This window comes from Eschscholzia californica, unplaced genomic scaffold (assembly GCF_041429995.1).
Source record: "Eschscholzia californica isolate CP2 unplaced genomic scaffold, dmEscCali1.0.p SCAF_5, whole genome shotgun sequence".
NCBI lineage: Eukaryota > Viridiplantae > Streptophyta > Magnoliopsida > Ranunculales > Papaveraceae > Eschscholzia > Eschscholzia californica.
The window spans coordinates 45,787,223-45,807,308 of NW_028238472.1; the positions used below are offsets into that span (position 1 = coordinate 45,787,223).

The window sequence follows — 20,086 nt, forward strand, 5'->3', positions numbered from 1 at the left end:
TAGCCCTACCAGTTAGAGTTAGATACGTCAGCATTCGACATGTGATCGGTCTTAATTTTCGGCCTAAATACATTTGTGGATAATTTTAAGGGAACTTCTATCCTTTGTTATTTGCATCTACATTAGGAATAGTGAATAATAGCCACACCTTTCAATCAACTTATTTTTACAAAATCAGTTTGGGGATTTAGAAAGGCGCCCCAAATTTGCATAAGAGAGGCAGGAAAATGTTCAATAAACCATAGAAACCACCTCTTCTGAGAATCGAACCTAAGACCTCCAGGATTTTGGAGTTTAAGTCAACACATTGGACCAAATTGTGTTTCTTGTGAGTGATAATCTTTTGATAAAATAAAGTAGTAGAGAGCTAAACAACTATTATTTCTCTTTTTCTACCGTTACAATAACTCATTTGTCGTAAATATAATATATGGGATCTAGAACACAAAAAAAATAGTATATTTAACGTAAATATATACACAAAAAAATCTTTTTCTGCTAATATTTCAACCAATATAGTACAGATGCCCCATTTTAATATACTACCCTTTGGCTTTGGTCTCCTCAACTTGGCCATATTCTAATATATTTAGTTTCAAGGATATAAAACATATTAATTGTGGTTGTTACAAGGAAATGAAAGAAACTTGAGATAGATATATCTTCACAGATCTAATAGACTAACTATTTGGTAACTTTTTCGATAAAATTTCTTTTGATCTTCCATCAAAACCATCTTAGAAGCAAGAAAATGAAGCTTCCCATTGTAAGCATTTCCGCCGAAGAATTAGAACCTGGAACGGAAATTTGGGGTTCAGTTAGAACAGATATCGTTCGGGCTTTACAAGAATATGGTTGTTTAGAAGTGACTTTGGATGAATTCTCTTTGGATCTTCACAATGCTACACTTAGTGCAGCTGAGGAGTCCCTTGGGCTCCCTTTGAATATCAAAGAACTAAACAGAAGTGATGTTAGCATTTTTAGTTATTTGGGGAGAAATTCGCAATCTCTTCGAGAGGGAACAGGAATTGTGGACTCATCTGTTCCGGAACAAGTTCATCGCTTCACAAAGCTCATGTGGCCCGACGGTAACGAATCATTTAGGTATTGGATTTTTAATTCTTTTTCTTTTCTAGCTATATAAAGAACTTGAGATCTAACCCAATAAAGTTCTTATAGTCATATGTATGGTTAAATAGGGTATCTTAATTGATGTTCTTAGTCCTTAGTTGAACATTGGGGATTGTTGATTTACAATTTTTTGTTTTTTTGAATCAGTGAAAAGGTGCTATCGTTTACGAAACCAGTATTTGATCTGGCAAAGAAGGTTACAAAGATGATTTTTGAGGAATTTGGTGTAGAAAAATACTATGATTCACATATAGAATCACTCACAACACTTTTTCATATGAAGAAATACATAGTTCCAAAGGATGGTGAACATAATATGGGTCTTATTCCTCACAGAGATATGAGTTTTGTAACCATACTTTGTCAAAATCAAGTTAATGGATTAGAAATAAAGATGAAGAATGGAGAATGGATTAGTTACAAGCCCTCAACTCCCAACTCTCTCATTGTCATGCTTGGAGATGCATTCTATGTAAGTATGATTTTACTTTGTACTTCTCAAACATAAACAACTTATTAATACAATTCAGTCTACTATCTTCACATATCACTAGTATTGAAATGCTGAAATGGACTCTAAAGATTAAATAACAAGTGCCAATTTCGTGATTCTAAAAATATTCGAACTAGTGATACGTAGAGATAACATTCTAGGTCTTGAGATTGAATTGACATTTTATTTTGGTATATGTATAAATGTAGGCATGGAGCAACGGGAGATTAGAGAGTCCACTTCACCAAGTAGTTATGAACGGCAAAAAAACTCGATATTCAGTAGGATTTTTCACATACAACAAGAATATAGTACAAACACCAGAGGAATTAGTCGACGAAGATCATCCATTAATGTTTAAGCCGTTTGATAACATCGCCTTAATGAATTTTTACGCTACTGAAGAAGGTCGAGACGCAGATTCTACTGTTAAGGCTTTTTGTGGTGTTTGATTCTTACGCAGTACAACTTACGGTTTTGAAATGTTATGGTATATTATGTTATATTGAAGCAAACAGTTAAACTCATGGCAGTCGATGAAGTTTGTGGTCATGATTTTGTTGTATGTCGACTATGATTATTTTTATTTTAGGAGAAAGTCTGATAGAAAATAGAAAGCAACATTTTTTTACAATGTTGAAAAGCTGTAATTTCCATGGGTGGGATAGGTACTGATATTGCACTCTGAAGGTCGGAAAAATATCACCCTTGTGTAACTTAAGCCCTCGGTTATCGCACTACCGACGGATAACAAAACACCATTTGTTTAGAACTTTGATAAGTTTTTTGTTGGTAAGACGAGTACCGATGTTGTACATTAAGGATAGAAAGGATACAACCGATGTGTAACGATATGCCTAGGTAAATATCCTATCGAAAGATAACAGAGAGCAACATATGTTCACAATTTTGAAAAGTTACCCATCAATAAGGAGGTACAGGTAGTGTAAGTGTAAACTGTAAAGATGCCATTGATGCGTAACGTATGACTCGACGATATCCCTACCGGCCCGGACACATTATACCGATGCGGTGCATACCGTTATTATTTTGACCTTTCTAGAAATTACCCCTTTTTTAATCAACTTGACCAATATTAGTGTGAGTGAAATTTGATTAGCTCAAGACAAATTGACCAAGTGAGTATGGCAGCTAAAACTGGTGAGTGTATATAAAATTTTCCCATTGAGTATTGCCGTGTAAATTATAAACACCCAAGTCCAAAACAAACAAGAGTCAGCTTGAGACACCTCAACGAAGATCTACGCTGCCAAGGAGAAAGCTTAGTTGGTTCTCTTATTTGAGGTTATTTGATTTGATTTTAGCTGAAATAGTTAGTATTATGCACTTACTGTAACTTTCTTACTCTATAATTTGAATTCCCTATAACAAATTTGAGAATTAGAAGAGTTTAATTTCGTAGCTGGTTGATTGGTGGAAGATTAGACACCCTAGATGTAGAATTTTCACCTTAATTAATGATACTGAAGATCAATCTCAGTTCATGCAAAATGCAAATTAAGATATAATTTGGTATTCTTGTACACAATTCCGTTTGGTCATATATTTGGATTGTAATTTGACTATGTGGGTTGTAATGTGATGTTTTTCAAATTTTAAGGGTTTCTTTTTGGTGTCTATTCAAGTACTTGAATTAGGGTTCTGTATTGATTTATGAACTTTTATTCTTGATGTGAGATACAGTAAGGTAAGCAAAGTGCAGATTCGGAATTAAGATCGACTTGCAATGCAATCTGAGAGTAATGAGGAGGTAATAGATTCTTAAATCAGATGAATTTTAATATAACTTTGGTTGTAATTGTAATCTGGTTATGGTTATAAACTTATAATGTGAGTAAGAACCCTAGTAGTAACTGATTTGGAGCTAGAGAGGATCTCCAGATAGTAATTTTTCTTTCTTGAAAAATGAAAAATGCTACTTAGCCCTAATCTTCTTGTACCAGATTCATGTGATGAATGATGTGGGGGACTTGTCGGATCTTAACCGTGAACGTTTAAGACTTGACCTTTGACTGGATAGTCAAGATGCTTCCACATCATTTAGACATAGCTTCGATACATGGAGTTTGGGTTAAGTAGCAGTAATAATAGGAAAAGTAAACTACATGGAATTTTCTAACTCGTAATTCGTTTTCATGGACTCGACTAAATATGTTGGAAAATAAAGGATACTTACTTAATGCATGAGATTGAAGAGAAGCAGCGTAATCTTCAGAAGCTAGAAAAGGAGTTGAAAGAAGCAGAGAATTCTATGGAAATGCTAAATGTAAATTTGAATGTGCAGGTTAGTGAAGAAGCTTTTGAATATACTTTACTATGTTATTAGAAGTTCAAACTTGTGTTCATATTTTTAGTGGCCATGTCTCAAAATATTCTTGGCAATTTAAGTCAAACTTAATCTTTGTGATGGTAATGCTTTTGTTCCTTCTATTCGAACAAATTTTGAGTTGGGCGGATTGATTTATCATCTTTTAGAATATATACTATTAATTAACTAATTTAAGTACAATCCTTATGAGAGTTTCTTTTTTCATTTGTTTTCTTCGATTTCAATTTATGTTTGAAGTTGGATAGACTAGATTTAGCATAAAAAGTGAGAATCTAAGTAGAATCTTTAGTCATGATGTTCCTCATGTTTTTTTACTAATCTTACACTACAGATTCAGAAGAAGACTAATGTTCTAAATGAGATGCAACATCTGCGTGAGAAAATTGAGCATGAAGGTGCTAGTGATAATGTCCAGAAAGTAGTGTTGTTGATGGAGAATTTGAAGGTTTATTGTCTACTTCATATCTTAATATGTGATTAAATGTGCTCTTATTATGTAGAATCGTCTGTCAGTCATTTCCAAGGTGTTGACATAAACTCCAGAAAGCCCTGGAGGTCCCAGGTTCGAATCCCAGAGAAGGTGGAATCTTTGATTTATTTGAATTGGGATTATTAGGGTATAAATAATGTAGTTGGGCTTTAGGTCATTGTTTAGTTGGGCTATAGGCCCGGTTCTGTTAGAGTTTGAGTGGGCGGTTATCGAGCTTATCACATCTTTGATGTATCAATGCCAAATGTAACGACATACGTTGATCGTAGTCGACTTCCAAAAAAAAAAAACTAAGAAAGTTCTTTTTGTCACCTAGTACCCAATTCGGGATCAAAATTTATACTGTGGTTATACACACGGACTAAAAAGCTCGTAGTTATGAATCCCTTCCCAGTAAACAAGGTAAAATAAAATTCAGTTACATAGAGGTAGCCTATCAGGGAACGGAACTAACCAAGAGAATAGTTGAAAATATAATTGAGGATTCATTGCTGAAAGATCTTTTGCCTAATGTTTGATTCGACTGAACCATGACGATGACATGATGTGCACCATAGTTGTATAGTCGTACACTTGTGTTTTCTGTGATTGTGCATGGGAACTGAAGTAAGTTTTCTAGAAAGTCTTGTACTAGCTATAGTATAGAATCTAGAGAGTCGTACTTTCTGTTCTATCTGTAAATAGGCATAACTTCCACAAAAGCTGCCATGAGACTTCGAAAGTGGTATCATGTGCTTTGGTGTGGAACATCTAGAAAGAAATGAATCATATTATTTTCAATGAGAGAACGATTATTCTAGCAGTCGCCATGGAAGTCATTCAATCAACTTTTATCCCATTGGATTGGAGCAGGTGGTAGGAGTGAACGAGTGAGCAAATACACTGAATTTTACTATAAGATGGGGCGACTGTGGTGTCTTTAGTGTAAAAAAAAATTCGTCTCTGTTGACCGTGTTCATTGGTTCTTAGGTGCTGTGTTTCTCATTGTTGAAATGTAGAGATACTTTTTTGTAATGCTTTATTCATTTAATTTTCAGAAAACCTTTAGCAAATGAAATAATAGTTACTTCTTGTCCCTTTGACTGGACGTTAATAACAAATCTTTTGACACAACATATTTTATTTTCTGATTGAGTCGAAAGTTGTATTTACCTGGAGAATTCGAGATTAGATATGCTAACTTACTCATCTGAACTAATTAAACAGTACCTCTTTTTCTGTTTTGGAGTTGGTTCTCATAATTTTGATGTTTTCACAGGCTCTGGAAAGGCAAAAAGCTGATTTCACATCTAATTGCGAGAAAAAACATTCTCAATTGCAAGCTGAGGTTATTGAATTGGAAAATAGGATACAAAGTAGTAATGAAAGCGAGAACTGTTCCAGTGATCTTAATCAGTCTTTGCTTGATTCAACCGAGAAATTGCATTCTGAAAAGACCGTAAGTTTATTAATACATGTTTTTTTATATATGGAAGTGAAGGCCACATATATAGAAGATAGGGTGAAGCCCGTGTTGTCCAGAGATAATTCAGACGACCACCCTCCAGAAAGGCCATTGTGATATATAATGGGAATATATGCATGTATACTCAAATTATGAAATGTGAAAGTTTAGGTGTAAGCCAAGCAATACTGGTTCCATTTATATTCATTGGATTCAAGTAAAAGTCTCTAATCGATGTTTCACAGGTAGAAGAACTAAGCTGTTCCACTAGAACAGAGACAAACCTACTAAAACTAAAAGGGTTCTGTTCTTCCACATACCATGAAAATGTTTGAAAACTATGGGAAGCTATAATTCCTGTCTAGTCTCTGAACTTTATATTTGCTCCAAAAGAAAACTTTGTATTCACTACTGTCTTCCGTACAGCTTGGTACATGGCTTAATGACCGGTTTAAAATCTATTAGACATCGGTAATCCATGTCTAAAATGTAACTTCAGTATTCATTTGGATTTTGTGAAGATTAAAATAGTTCACTTAGGTATTTTCTTTTCCTAGGAACTTGCTGCTAAAATAAGGGCTGTGCTATCGCTGAAGCGGCAGCTTGATGATGTGCCATCCCAGCCAGAATTAATCCAGTATGTTGAACCTTCACTTTTGTTATGATTTCTTATTATGTATTTTGTGTTTCTGCTTTTTGAATACTTTTGCTTTACCGGGAACTCTCATAACTTCTGGATGATTGTTTTCAGGTATGAAAGGCGATTTTCCGAGTTATACGTTCAAATACAGGTACGTGAATGAGCTATAGTGTTAATATTTCTCTCTACGTTAGTTTGTCTTTGCTCAAGTTTAATACACTATAGTTCTCTATATGACAATTAGGCCACGTGTTTGCTCATCCACAGGAAAAACATCGACAAACCCGTAAATATTATGCTACTTATAATGCTCTTTTAGAGATAAAAGAATTAGTACAAAAGGAAACATCCTTACTCAACTCAATAAGTTCACAGGTTCGTGTGCCTACTCTTTTCTTTCTTGGGCTCTATATTTCGTAATTTCACGTGTTTCTGATAGTTCGTTTGGTTTTTAGGCCTCAATTATTTTCGAATTGGAGAACGAAAAATATATTAATTCGTATAATATGTGCAATTATGGAACCAAATTTGGACCAGGACACCAAAAAATGAAACATGAAATACATACATAATTGCAATTAATAGCCTCACAATTATTAGTGAAGTCAAAGTTTCAAAAAAAAAATTATAAGCGAACTCTGTAAAAGTGATCGAACGAGTTTGTTTCTTTCTCTTGGCCCAATAATATCGAAGCGACTGCCACCTTCAAACTTCCAAATTTCCCTTCTTGGGCCTAAATATCATAGAATATGCATTATCTTGCTTGCTCTATTAGTTTGAAGTTGTTCTTCCAAGTGAAAAATAAAAGTTTCATGACCTGCTAGTTGTATTCTTTTAATGTTTTTAATTGGCTTGACATGAAAATATCTTTCAGCAGTCGTCAAACAGTTTTCTTGTACTATGTTTACAAGGCACGATTCGCGCATGTCTTGTACAAATACTTTCTGGAGTCAATGTTACATGATTTGTTAATTCTAAGAAAAGGTCCCCACATTGAACACCAATTGTTTATATAATTCATAAAAACTATTCATATAGTAATAAAAGTGATTAGATTGAGTTCACGATACAATGGGAAGGAAAAGAAATTCGGAGGGAGAATAAGAAATTCAAGAGAATATCGTCGGTAATTGACGTGCATTTCAGAAGGAACTTATTAAAGGGATTTTATATCCTAAAATGAACAAAATATGCATGAAGGAAATAGTACTGTAACCTTTCACATCGATTAGTATCTCTACAATCTACATAAAAGGTATTAAGTTTGGACTGTTCCCACTTCTTGGACTCCCTGACTGCGAAAACAATCCGAACAATCGCATATCAAAGTTACAATAGTTATACAACACGTCAATAAGCTTCCATATAATAACTAATTTATTATTTTGTAGGTTTAAAATTCTTGTTACAACCATGACCACACAAATGGATTAATTTGCAAGTTTGTTGTGCTAATAGAATAAATTCTACGACTATTCATATTTCTGTTTTGAGGTTAAGTAATTTTCAGACGTCTTCATATGGCAAAGCACACTAATTACTTAGTACTTCTGAGTTACATAACTGCTACTTACCAAATCTATGTATGTATGAAGGTATTAAATTTCAATTTCAGTCGGTAAATTACTACAAATATATAAGAATGGTTAAAACATTAAGGAAATGATGAGAATATGATGTAATTCTTCGATACAAGATTATTAAACTATAAAGAAGCACAAAAAGTATGTTACTTTACTCTTACGGTACTTGATGAAGAGTTAGGAAAGTTAGTTGCATTTTGTTAAGATATCGTTGTAAAATGTTAGCAACCTAGTAAGATTTATTTTTGTCATATCTATATATTTATTAGCTATATATGTTGTAATTATTTGTATATATATTTATTTCAAACTCTTTGTCTAGTTTCAAGATGCCATGATCAGTACAGCAGGTCGCGCAAAACTTATTGATTCCTTAGAAGCAATTTTGAAGGGAACTCAACAGGTAAATGATTCTCTTATCATGTTTTAATTAAGAAAAAACTCTGCTTATCTTGTTAACTGAAAAAGAAAACGAAGTTGCACAAATTTAAATTTGAATAAACTAGTTGACTTAGAAAAATCGTAGCCCGTCATAGACCTCATAACTGAAAAAAGAGGAACTTTGCGTACTCTCCAGTGGATAAGAGACCTGCTCACCCTTGTTCTAATTGAATTGTTTGGAGAGCCCCAAACAAGAGAATTCTAACCCCTCGCTCTCACCCCGTTGTTTTTAAAATCGGCCTATAAAAAAACAGTTCACCAAATTCGAAAATGGATGGCCGAGTTGTCCTAGAAAAGCCACAATCCATTTCGGTCTCTTAATTAGAAAAGGAGGAACTTCGCCCTACTCTCCAGCAGAAGATAGACATCTTTACCCTCTCTTCCCTCTTGATGTCACTGAAATATGATATTCTATTATTGTGCGGACATTACTTAAATTTCTATAGTGCATTCCCCCATTGGTGTTTGGGCAGAGACTCCCCATCTTCAAAGAGTTGAAATTATTGTTGGCCAGGCTTCAATAATTTAGAATCTTACGGAATTTGCATGGCCCAAACTGTTTGGCTAACCTCAACAATTTTATATGTTTACCTTTTTCTAGAATTTTCATATATTTGCTTCCCAGTCCACATGGTTCTTGACCATATGACTCTGTAGGGAAACCCCACCTTAATGCATGTGTATGGATGCATGGGAGGTGACTCTGGGAGACTTAAAACCCTCTTACGTTCGTGACCAAGTATTGTTTCTGTACCGTGAGGAAATGCCTCTAGAAGACCTGAATTAAATTTGAAATGGGGAATAAATGGAACTGAAGGTGCTAAAAATGAGATCGCGACTAACATCTAATATTGGGTATGAATTGATGGGTTCACTGCTAAGTTTACCAGCAGCCATACATACTGGAATAACATCATGTACTCTCATTCACATGGTTTTAGTTCGCCAATTGTATGTTATCGTCAGGACAATGTACAAATTTATTGTGTTCGTCTACTTCGTTTATGCCGAAGAATGGATCCACCACTACAGTGGTGCTCCCTTTATAGGGCGCATTATGAAAATAGATCACAAGGAGTAGGCAGATGGGTCAAGTCACTAGAAAGGTCTTTTGGATTGTTGCACGAATATTTTGTCCTTTTGACCTAGGTAGTTGGATATCACCCGATAGATGAATAGTTTTCTCAGAGAAGGATAAAGATGTCTAAATCACCCTTTAAGCCTCAAAAGGCTTTCACATGCCTTTTTAAGATTGAATTGTTTCAGACGGTACTTGAATATTTGTATTCATTGTTTCTTGATGTTAGGCAACTCAGTATGAGTTAGACATGAAGTTTGGCCCCAGTATGAAAGCAGAGAAAAAACTGATATTTATGGCATTGCTTTCTTGTCTCTAACACAACCAACATCCCTTTCTATCATTTCCGGCTTTTTTTTTTCCTTTTATGATGCATGTGAAATCCTTAGTTTTTACAGCTCTGGCCCAGACTTCTGGTAAACAAATTAACATTGACATGCGCAAAATTCAGGGGATAGATTAAAAGAAAGTATGTCAGACAGTGCTTTTTCCAATGTAAGCAACACATGAACCTTTGCAAAAGCTAAAACCTTGTTTAGCATCTATGTAGGTGGGCTGGATGAGATGCCCTTACCGCGATAAAGAAAATACCTGAAGAAGATTCAGGGCACCGGGACAGATAATAACCTATATTGAACGATTTTATCCTTGACGGACTTCACTGTTAGATGGGAAAGTTACTTTTATGCCCACATTCCTTTTTGTCCATGGCTGTGTGTCTGTCTACCGGGCTAGGGTTGGCAATTTATTATATATTCCTTTTCTTTCTAATATATTCCTGTAAAGTTTCAAGAAAATAAAATTTGCTTTCTAGTGCATAAACCTTTATGTAACATGGACACTTGTAGTGTATCAGTATATGACAACGGTATGAGGTTTTGTACATAGCAACCTAGAAATATCCCGGGACGAGGTCGAGGTCTATATTAACAGTTCACAAGGCATTAGTGTGTTTTGGTTGATGTTATATTTGTCCGAATTTTCTTGCCTATTATATGTATTAGTTTCGATAAGTTTTAAGTCACAAATGCTGCTAATTCCTTCTTAAGGCCTTAAATCCTACTCATTATGTTTCTCGTGATACACATTCAATTTGTGCAGAAGCTAGGAAAAGCGCATCTTGTCCTTCATGAAGAGCAACAAAAATCAGATGCTTTGAAGGAGAAATATGCTGGATCAATTACGGAGCAAAGACGTTGTTCTATTCTATTAAAAGCTTTCCAGGTGAGCACCAAAACCTATTAAATTGCAAATAGTCGTTTTTAGATACAGTTGATAGCTTAGGCGTTCAAAGCATATTTATTACGAGCTATATCAATACCCGAAGGTGTGAAACCTTATAAGGGGTTTTTCTTATTTTCGTAATATGGGTTATCAAGTCAATCTGAATTCTAAGTTTCATAAATTAACATAAGGGGAAGGCTAAAGTCAAAGTTACCTTTCTACCTTACTTAAAAAGGATGAACAGTGGGAAAAGATTCCTAACCCTGTAAAGTAATCTGTCACTAGAAATTCAAGCTGCACTTGATTTTGAAACGATTGATGTGCAGAAAACAATATCAAAATGATTTTAATTGGTGGTCTTGGCATGGTCTTCGACCTGACAGAGATTCAGTTCACGATAACTCGAACGTTGAGATGTACTATAATAAATGAAATGATTATACACTGCAGAAACACATGAACTATATAAATATATGTCATATGTATGAGAGTTTGCTCCATTTTTGCTCGATCTGCGAGGGGGCTAATTAGTTGTTGCAGACACAATTATTGCAAGCATTCACGATCAATTTTCCAGTTTCGCTGACAAGAGGTCCCTTCCTCACTACTGAAGAGACAAGTTGTTTGTTGCTTTTAGTAGAGTATCCAATAAAATTCGCCTTCCATGCCATTATAATATCCGATACTGTTATTTTATTATATGTTTAGTTTATTTTATTTTTTTGAAGTATATTATATGTTTACTCTCTAATTAGGACTGACATTTTTCAGGAGGAATATGCGAAAAATGAGAGGCTTCGAAACTATACATCCACACAGTGAAGGACAGATATCATGTGAGGGTTGGCCTTTAAAGTTTCAATCATACTGTCCACCAATGGACAAAACTGATTGAATAATCCAATCAGTGAATAGCTTGATTTCTATAACTTTAAGTAACTCAAGTTGTTCTGTTTGCACTGATTTAGTTCATTGGTTGAAGTCTGTCTTCCCCATTTATAGGTTTTTTATGTAAATAAAGATGTAACAAAAAAAAATGTAAACAAATTGAATAATTATGCCGCCTTCGAATATAAAGTTAGGTTTTCTGTTTTTTTTTTTTTTTTTTGGATTTGCAGTTTGTTTATTATATTATAGTTCACACTCTCTTGTGAATGTTTATATGTTCATGTCTTTGTTTTGAAAAATAGATACTTAAAAAGCAAGAAATGTGTAATATTCTTTGACCTATCGACTTCCTAAGCGAACGTGGCGTTGTTCTTATACGCCTCTGAATGTGTAATATTCTTTGTCTATCGAGTATCGACTATCACATATCCTCTCATGTATTGACCCGGCTTTTCTATCATATCAAGTTTGTTTACTAATTACGAAACCTATTGACAATGACTGGAGATTTGTGTGTAATATCCTTGTTAGGTTGAGAATTCTAATGTAGTGAGTTGTATCTTGACAATTAATCTATTTTTGTTGATGTATATATTGGTTTTTATGGTAAAGTTGGGAAGGTAAAACGGCTTCTCTAGCATGTGGAAAAGGCAGGGGACAGTCACGTTAAATTGTCGATTACCACATGGGATGATGGGAACAGAGTTAACACCACTTTGGGAGCTGCCATGATAAATTCCTTGTATAAGCAAAAAGTACTTGATTTGATTGGAATCTCAATTACCCTCCTCTCTGTGGGGGCAAATATTTCACTGTTTCTAACTTTCTAGTATCTTATAGATATTCTGTATAATTGTTGTAGAATTTTTGAGATATCAATTTTAGGTCTTTTTGTTTTTGAGACTTGGATATACTTAGAGCCACATTTAAAACGAGTGAGACTCAAACAAATGATAAAAAAATAGACATCATGATCATCAATTTATACTTTTATAATCTTGTTGTAGAGATAATTTGTTAGTTAAATTTCGAACATCGATATTTTATCAGTTATTGTAACTGCAACGAATTGTAACAAAAGGAAAAATACGGTTTGGTCGAGACTCTGTTGCTAATAGTTCTTATATCTATCTAGTTATTACTCTCTTGAGACATACAAAAATAATAGAATATTTGTTAACACAAATTGTTTAGGTCGAAATCATACCTAAATTCAATCCAATAGAGTTTTCTTTTTAGAAAGTGATATAGTATCTGATATTGGTATCTCGAATCTAAGAGCATCTCCAATGCAAAACTCAATTTTAGAAACTCGGAGTGCCATGTTTGATTTTTTTGAGTTCTTTTTTAAATCCTCTCCGATGTAAAACTCAACTAATATCTCACAGATGACGTGTCGATGGTGGAACAAAGTTATCTGAAGGTGACACTTTATTTCTAAAGTGTCCCTCTTGAGATATCTCTAATTGTCTAACTCATTAATATTTGAATTTGAGCTAATATAAATCGAGTCTTCATATATTTTCAAAATAACTAATTATTTATTTACAAAAATAACCATGTCAGATAAGTAAAAAAGACAAGTTTAGAGTTTTGCGTTGGACACATATAAGAATTGGGGATTTCTATTTTTGCCACTATTTCTATTTTTACCACTTAGTTATTTTGAAGATATATAAGACTTGATTTCTATAGGTCTAAAGTTTAAAAATGATGAATCAGACAATTAGAGATATCTGAAGAGGATGCTCTAAAAATGGAGTGTCTTCTAGAGATATCTCTATCTAACTACCGCCACACCATCTCAGAAATTTAAATTGAACTTTGCATTGAAGAGTGTACGATGAGGTCCTTGTAGCATTGGAGTAATTCTAAAAATCCTATGTAGCACTTAGAGTTTTTAAAATTGAGTGTTGCATTGGAGATGCACTAACTACATGTGAGTTTGTTGATTGAGTTTTGCATAGGAGATGCTCTTACAAGTGAAATCCAATTTATTAACCACTGCACCTAAGAGTTGTTGACAAAACTAACCCTGATGTCTTTAAAATGGTAGTGAGATTGTGGGATACATGGAGGTTAAGATAAGAGAATAGGACTCACCCAAAAGTTCCACTTTCTAAAAAAAGAAAACATGATTTAATTTATCTAAATTGAAGTATAATTATTGGGTATTTTTTGTCTTGAATATTAAGATTGATAACAAGAATATAACATGGGGTTTTATCTCAAGGATTGTCTTATTCATTGGAGGAGATCTTCCTTCATATCCGGGGCAAAAAGATGTCGGTTTATCTGTCCCCTACTAGTTGATTTTTTAAATTGATATCTAGCTCCCTTGTCTTCTACTTATACACAATGAGACAATTAACAACAGAGCCCTTTTGTTTGCATCTGATTTTACATGATTTGATCTAACCTTTATCTCCTTGGGCCCTCTCTCATTGGAACCAACCCAATTACCCAAAACCATCCAAGCATACATGACCTGCCAATTGCAATAGTAAGGGAATTTTTTTTTAATAAATAGTCGAAACGGCTGACCCACAAAGGCGAGCCGTTTTTCAATTAGAAACAAGATGAGGTTCGAAGTGACATGTTTTTCTATTTTAATGTGTATTTATTCGAGTTGAATATTTCAACATGTGTACATTTCAACTAAATGTTATGGGAAATGATTACAAAAAAGATTAGCCAACTTTAACCCTAGTCTGATCGTTTGAGTCAATGATCGCATTTAGAGGTGCGCATAGACGAACAGAAGAAAGAGCCTTGTTGAAATGCTTCGCTTTCGTGCAGAGGTACTCACTCCATGTCACAGGACGATAAAGAGGCGGATTTTTAAGATTTACTAGTTTTGGAAGAGGAGAAATCCGCGCGTCCATTGGTGGGCCATAGAGATAAGCAACTGAGAGACGATGACACGTACGGTTAACAACAGCGCGGTGAAGAACGCTCTGGTACCGTCCGTTGGATAGAATATGAAGAAGATCACCAACATTGACAACAAGTGCTCCGGCTATGGGAGGTACCGTTACCCATTTACCACCTTCTCGGTGAACTTGTAAGCCGCTCGTGTTGCTTTGATATAGAACGGTGAGAAGGGTCGAGTCAGTATGCGCGGCTAAACCCATTGCTCTACTAGGGTCCGGACAAGTTGGGTATGAGTTCAATTGCAAAGCACCACAAGCTTCATTGAATTCACCTTTCTCTCCTGCCCATTCTACATCTTCCTTTGTTATGCCTAATGACTCAAGCATCAACCACATTAGTCTCCCAGCAAGCAATTTTATCTCTTTCTCATACTCTTCCATTACTTCACTGCACACACAAAAACAAAATTTCATAATTTTAGGTTTTCATGATAATGATGTACATGATAATCTAATTATCTTAACCCACAAACAAACAAACAAAAAGAGCTTTTTTGTACTTGCATGGTTGGGATGTACGTATTATAATACTTTGGTGAAAGAAGTATAATAATTAATCAAATAGAGTAATTTAATTACCAAAAGTTGATATAATCTTGAGGGAAAAGTTGTTGGGCATGATCAACAGGAGATCCAACTATGGTGAATCCTTCAGACCACATAAGCTTAGGAAAGAAAGACGAAATTCGAGCCACACCATAACCCGATATTCCGTCGGGCGAACGAGCAGCTTTAAGCTTCTGATGAGCAGGAAGAGAGAATAATCTTCTTCCTTGAGCTTGAACTTGTTCCAAAAGTTTCATGGGGATTCCATGATTTGTAATTTGAAATACACCCCAAGTTTCACATGCACGACCCATTTGTGATTTTACAGAGTTAATTGGATCTGAGAGATTAATAATGGGGACCGATTCGACATTATTATAACCAGCCGAGGATGTCTCGTCGGAAAGCTTTGGCCAGGCATAAGAGTCTGGTAACTCTTTTGTTGAATTCAAGTCTAGTTCCTTTTGATGGAGATGAACAGGATGATCTTTGAAAGCTTCTGAGATTGAAGGCATGATTAGTACTTAATTATGAAAAGTAAACTAGGTTTTTAATTGAGTTAAAAGAGAAGGGAAGAAGTGAATAATTGAATTGAAAGGAGATTAAAGGATGGGTAGGTATAGATTTTTTTTTTGTAGGTAGAGAGGGAGGAAATGAGAGTCTTAGGAGTTGACTTGCATGTATTGTTTAAGAAATTAAAGATAAGAGAGAGAATCTAATCATCTATTATGGTGAGAAAGAAGATTAGTAGTGAGTGTTATAGTGAGAGGAAGTGTGTTATATATAGAGAGAAAGTTGAGGGTGGGGTGGGGGTGAAGATTGGGATGAGACTTGGTAGTGGGGTAAAACAATGGAGTAGTGGAGATGAAGGGGTGGGGTGTTGGGGAGAGTGCTGAAACAGGGACAAGAAACAATGGTCGGTTTGCATTGGACAAGAAGAGAAGGAACAAAAACAAGTTAAAGGACCAAATTGTCCAATCCTCATCACTTCTCTAAGTAATAAGGTTTTATTAAGAATGAAATTTAAGGTAGATTGTATGGTCATTGAATAAATCACATAAGTGATAACTGAATAATGTTAATAAGATTTTATTAAGAATGAAATTTAAGGTAGATTGTATGGCCATTGAATAAATCAGATAAGTGATAAGTGAATAATGTTAATAAGGTTTTATTAAGAATGAAATTTAAGGTAGATTGTATGGCCATTGAATAAATCAGATAAGTGATAAGTGAATAATGTTAATAAAGTTTTATTAAGAATGAAATTTAAGGTAGATTGTATGGCCATTGAATAAATCAGATAAGTGATAAGTGAATAATGTTAATAAGGTTTTATTAAGAATGAAATTTAAGGTAGATTGTATGGCCATTGAATAAATCAGATAAGTGATAAGTGAATAATGTTAATAAGGTTTTATTAAGAATGAAATTTAAGGTAGATTGTATGGCCATTGAATAAATCAGATAAGTGATAAGTGAATAATGTTAATAAGGTTTTATTAAGAATGAAATTTAAGGTAGATTGTATGGCCATTGAATAAATCAGATAAGTGATAAGTGAATAATGTTAATAAGATTTTATTAAGAATGAAATTTATGGTAGATTGTATGACCATTGAATAAATCACATAAGGGATAAGTGAATAATGTTAATAAGGTTTTATTAAGAATGAAATTTAAGGTTTTCAACAAAAAAAAAAATGAAATTTAAGGTAGGTTGGATGGCCATTGAATAAATCATACAAGAGATAAGTGAATAATGTTAATAAGGTTTTATTAAGAATGAAATTTAAGGTAGATTGTATGGCCATTAAATAAATGACATAAGTCAACAGTTGGTAGCCCAAGTGGTTCCAAGGTGTTGACATAAACTCCAGAAAGCCCTGGAGGTCCCAGGTTCGAATCACCAGAGAAGGTTGAATCTTTGGTTATTTGAATTGGGATTATTAGGGTGTAAATAATGTTGTTGGCCTTTAGGGCATGTTCTAGTTGGGCTATAGGCCCGGTCCTGTTAGTGTTTGAGTGGGCGGTTATCGAGCTTATCACATCTATGATGTATCAAGTGCCAAATGTAACGACATACGTAGATCGTAGTCGACTTCCAAAAAAAAAAAAAAAAAAAAATTAAATAAGTGATAAGTGAATAATGTTAATAAGGTTGTATTAAGAATGAAATTTAAGGTAGATTGTATGGATCTTTCATAAAAAAAAAAGGTAGATTGTATGGACATTGAATAAATCACATAAGGGATAAGTGAATAATATTAATAAGGTTTTATTAAGAATGAAATTTAAGGTAGATTGTATGGCCATTAAATAAATCAGATAAGGACTTCTAAGTCTTAATTAATGCTCCGGAAAGCTATTTGCTAGACACAAACGTTTTTTTTATTAGATTTCTAAACAACACCAATAGTTGGTTTATTATTTTTATTTAGCAAATATTTTGTTAAATCTTAAATTGCTAAAGACAACTATGTTTTACCTCTACAAAATTATTTACTAGATACAATATTTTCTTTTGTTTAATTATTAAACAAATAAACAAAAATGACATTTGTTTTATTGGTATTATCTAGCAAATATTGTATTGAGAATCTCAAAAAAATAAATAAAACATTACTCCAAATTGAGCCAGAAAAATAATAAATATAAAATAGATAGAATTTATTTTTAAATTTACTAATTTAATTCTAGTATTATCTATTTTATAATTTCTTCTTAAAAAGGATTACTAATTTAACTCTAATACAATCTATTTTATAATTTCTTTTTAAAAATGATTATTAACTTGACTCTAACACACTCTATTTTAGAAATTTTAAAAAAAGGAAACTTATTACTAATTTGACTCTAACACACTCTATTTTTTTTTTATAACCTTAACATTGCACAAAAACTATTATAGGAAAATTATTGAAGAAACTTGTTGGATTAGACACAACTATGTGAAAGAGGAAGACCTTTCTTTTACTCTTAAGAAACATACATTCTCTTTATATGTGAAGAAAAAAATACTTAATTAAACTCAAAAAAATAAGCTATTAATTAAAGAGTGGAGATAGGCGTTAGAAATATGTTTCCACCGCGTCTTACGGACGCGACAAATCCCTCTTGCTAACGCCAATAGACCATATTTTTTTATTTACTGCAAAGGGAGAAGGTGCAGATAAAGAAAGTAAGGGATAAGAAATAGGGTGGATAGTTGTGGAGAGAAATTAGAGAATGAATATTCTGTATAGATCGTAGATCGTGAGAGAAAAAAAAAAGTAGGGAGAATGTGTGAGTAGTTATTGTAGAGAGATTATAATTGAGTTTCACACTAATACCCTTCTTCTTTTAGTCTATTTACATAAAAAGGATTTTATATTATCTGTCGGATATGATTTCTATCAAATCCTCAGAAAAAATGGACGGTCGGACGTATCCAAAATAACCGACTAATCTGTTTTTATATATTAGATTTTTATCTAATAGTTGTCGTTATAAAATTACAGTTGCGTATAGTAGCATCCTATTTGGCGTGTATGAATCACGTAGGAATGGAATGAGATTCTTGAGAATCACAATCCTGACTATTGTTTGACCCGTAAGAATGCAAGAGGAATCCAATTCCTCGAGGAATTTCTTTAGATGGTGTAATTACAAACTCAAGAAGGGGGTGTATTTGTGATTGGTCGATGTTTTGGAAATATAAGAAAAATTTCCGGGGAGGAAACAAACCCTCTTTTTGATGTCGCCCGTATAGTCACCGACCGAAAACTCGCCAGAATGTCATTCTTTCTTCTAACTCTCTACTCTTTGTCTTCTCTATCTCTGGCGAAGGGTAAGAGCCCTTTCGCCGGAGCTCCGAGCTCCGGTTTCAAAATCAAACTCATCTGATTTCAAAACCAGACTCGTCCGATTTCAGAGGCAGACGAGATCTAGTCTCGTATGGAAATCAGACGAGGTCAGATCTCGGCTCCGGCGAAGGAGCTCTTCCCCTTCGTCGAAGATAGAGAAAAGAGAGAGAGAGAGAAAAGAGAAAGAAAGAAAAAGAGGAGAAAAAAAAAGAGGAATAAGTGTCGCATAAAATGTTAGAGGTGTCGCCAGAATTTATAATGGAAGTCGTCGGAGTTGATGGTGGTAGTCGGAAAGGAAGAAGACGGAAGAAGCTGAAAATTATAAGGGTTCGGGTATTTGGAGGAAACAAAAAGTTCAAAATTACTATTGTTTCCACCCAAAACTTTGCACCCCGAAAAATTTATTTATTTCTCCGTAACACCAACCTTTGTGATTTACATTCCTGAGAATGATTTAATTTAGTATTTATAGACAAAATTATCCTTAATAAAATATTAGAATGACTAATTTTAAAATCGTCTTTCACATAACATTTTAACTAACAAAATAAAAAATCTAGGGTTTCAACCACCACGTACAACTCTCTCTCTCTCTCTTGTTCGAATGTAACTCTCTCCCTCTCCTTATCTCTAGTTTTTTTACCCTCTCTCTTGTTCTTTGTTCATTCAAGTCGATTTTATAACGTTGCAAAGAAATTTTATACCCGATACCTTTATTCATTTTTAATAAATCTTAAATATAATAAATTGGTGTATCGTGTTACTATTTTATATCTACAAATTTGAATAGATAATAATGATTAAAATGAATAACAAAGTTCGAAATATAATTTATGTAGTTTAAGTAAAATGATATAACAACACTCTTATAAAAGTTTACATTCATATTCTTATACAAACCATAAACCAAGTTAGGAATCTATCAGGAATGAAATTTCTATTCCTGGTCAAACCAAACATCAAACTAAAATAATCTGATTTCCGAGAATCGCGTTAAGAG

The 20,086-nt window shown here is 33.8% G+C and overlaps 3 protein-coding genes across 7 annotated transcripts; 2 read left to right on the plus strand and 1 right to left on the minus strand.

The window, feature by feature from the left end:
- Positions 1-591: 591 nt before the first annotated feature.
- Positions 592-2,255, plus strand: LOC147539725 (putative 2-oxoglutarate-dependent dioxygenase AOP1.2). Its single transcript, XM_086644294.1, has 3 exons — positions 592-1,104; positions 1,279-1,603; positions 1,834-2,255. The coding sequence occupies exons 1-3, from the start codon at positions 752-754 to the stop codon at positions 2,074-2,076; spliced, it is 921 nt and encodes a 306-aa protein (XP_086500420.1). The 5' UTR covers positions 592-751; the 3' UTR covers positions 2,077-2,255.
- Positions 2,256-2,856: 601 nt separating this feature from the next.
- LOC147539726 (paramyosin-like protein) lies at positions 2,857-11,974 on the plus strand. 5 transcript variants are annotated; one of them, XM_086643458.1, is made up of 11 exons: positions 2,857-2,957; positions 3,329-3,395; positions 3,813-3,929; positions 4,306-4,419; positions 5,723-5,902; positions 6,466-6,545; positions 6,660-6,699; positions 6,816-6,923; positions 8,454-8,534; positions 10,752-10,874; positions 11,646-11,974. In XM_086643458.1, exons 2-11 carry the CDS (start codon positions 3,372-3,374, stop codon positions 11,694-11,696), a joined length of 918 nt encoding a protein of 305 aa, XP_086499584.1. In that variant the 5' UTR covers positions 2,857-2,957; positions 3,329-3,371; the 3' UTR covers positions 11,697-11,974. The 5 variants fall into 5 exon arrangements, with proteins under 5 accessions (XP_086499584.1, XP_086499588.1, XP_086499586.1 ...); XM_086643462.1 differs by having other exon boundaries at positions 2,863-2,910; XM_086643460.1 differs by having other exon boundaries at positions 2,902-3,157.
- Positions 11,975-14,361: 2,387 nt separating this feature from the next.
- Positions 14,362-16,146, minus strand: GA3OX1 (gibberellin 3-oxidase 1). The gene is made up of 2 exons (XM_086641553.1): positions 15,275-16,146; positions 14,362-15,083 (listed from the first exon to the last, which is right to left on the minus strand). The coding sequence occupies exons 1-2, from the start codon at positions 15,754-15,756 to the stop codon at positions 14,453-14,455; spliced, it is 1,113 nt and encodes a 370-aa protein (XP_086497679.1). The 5' UTR covers positions 15,757-16,146; the 3' UTR covers positions 14,362-14,452.
- Between the last annotated feature and the right edge of the window lie 3,940 nt (positions 16,147-20,086).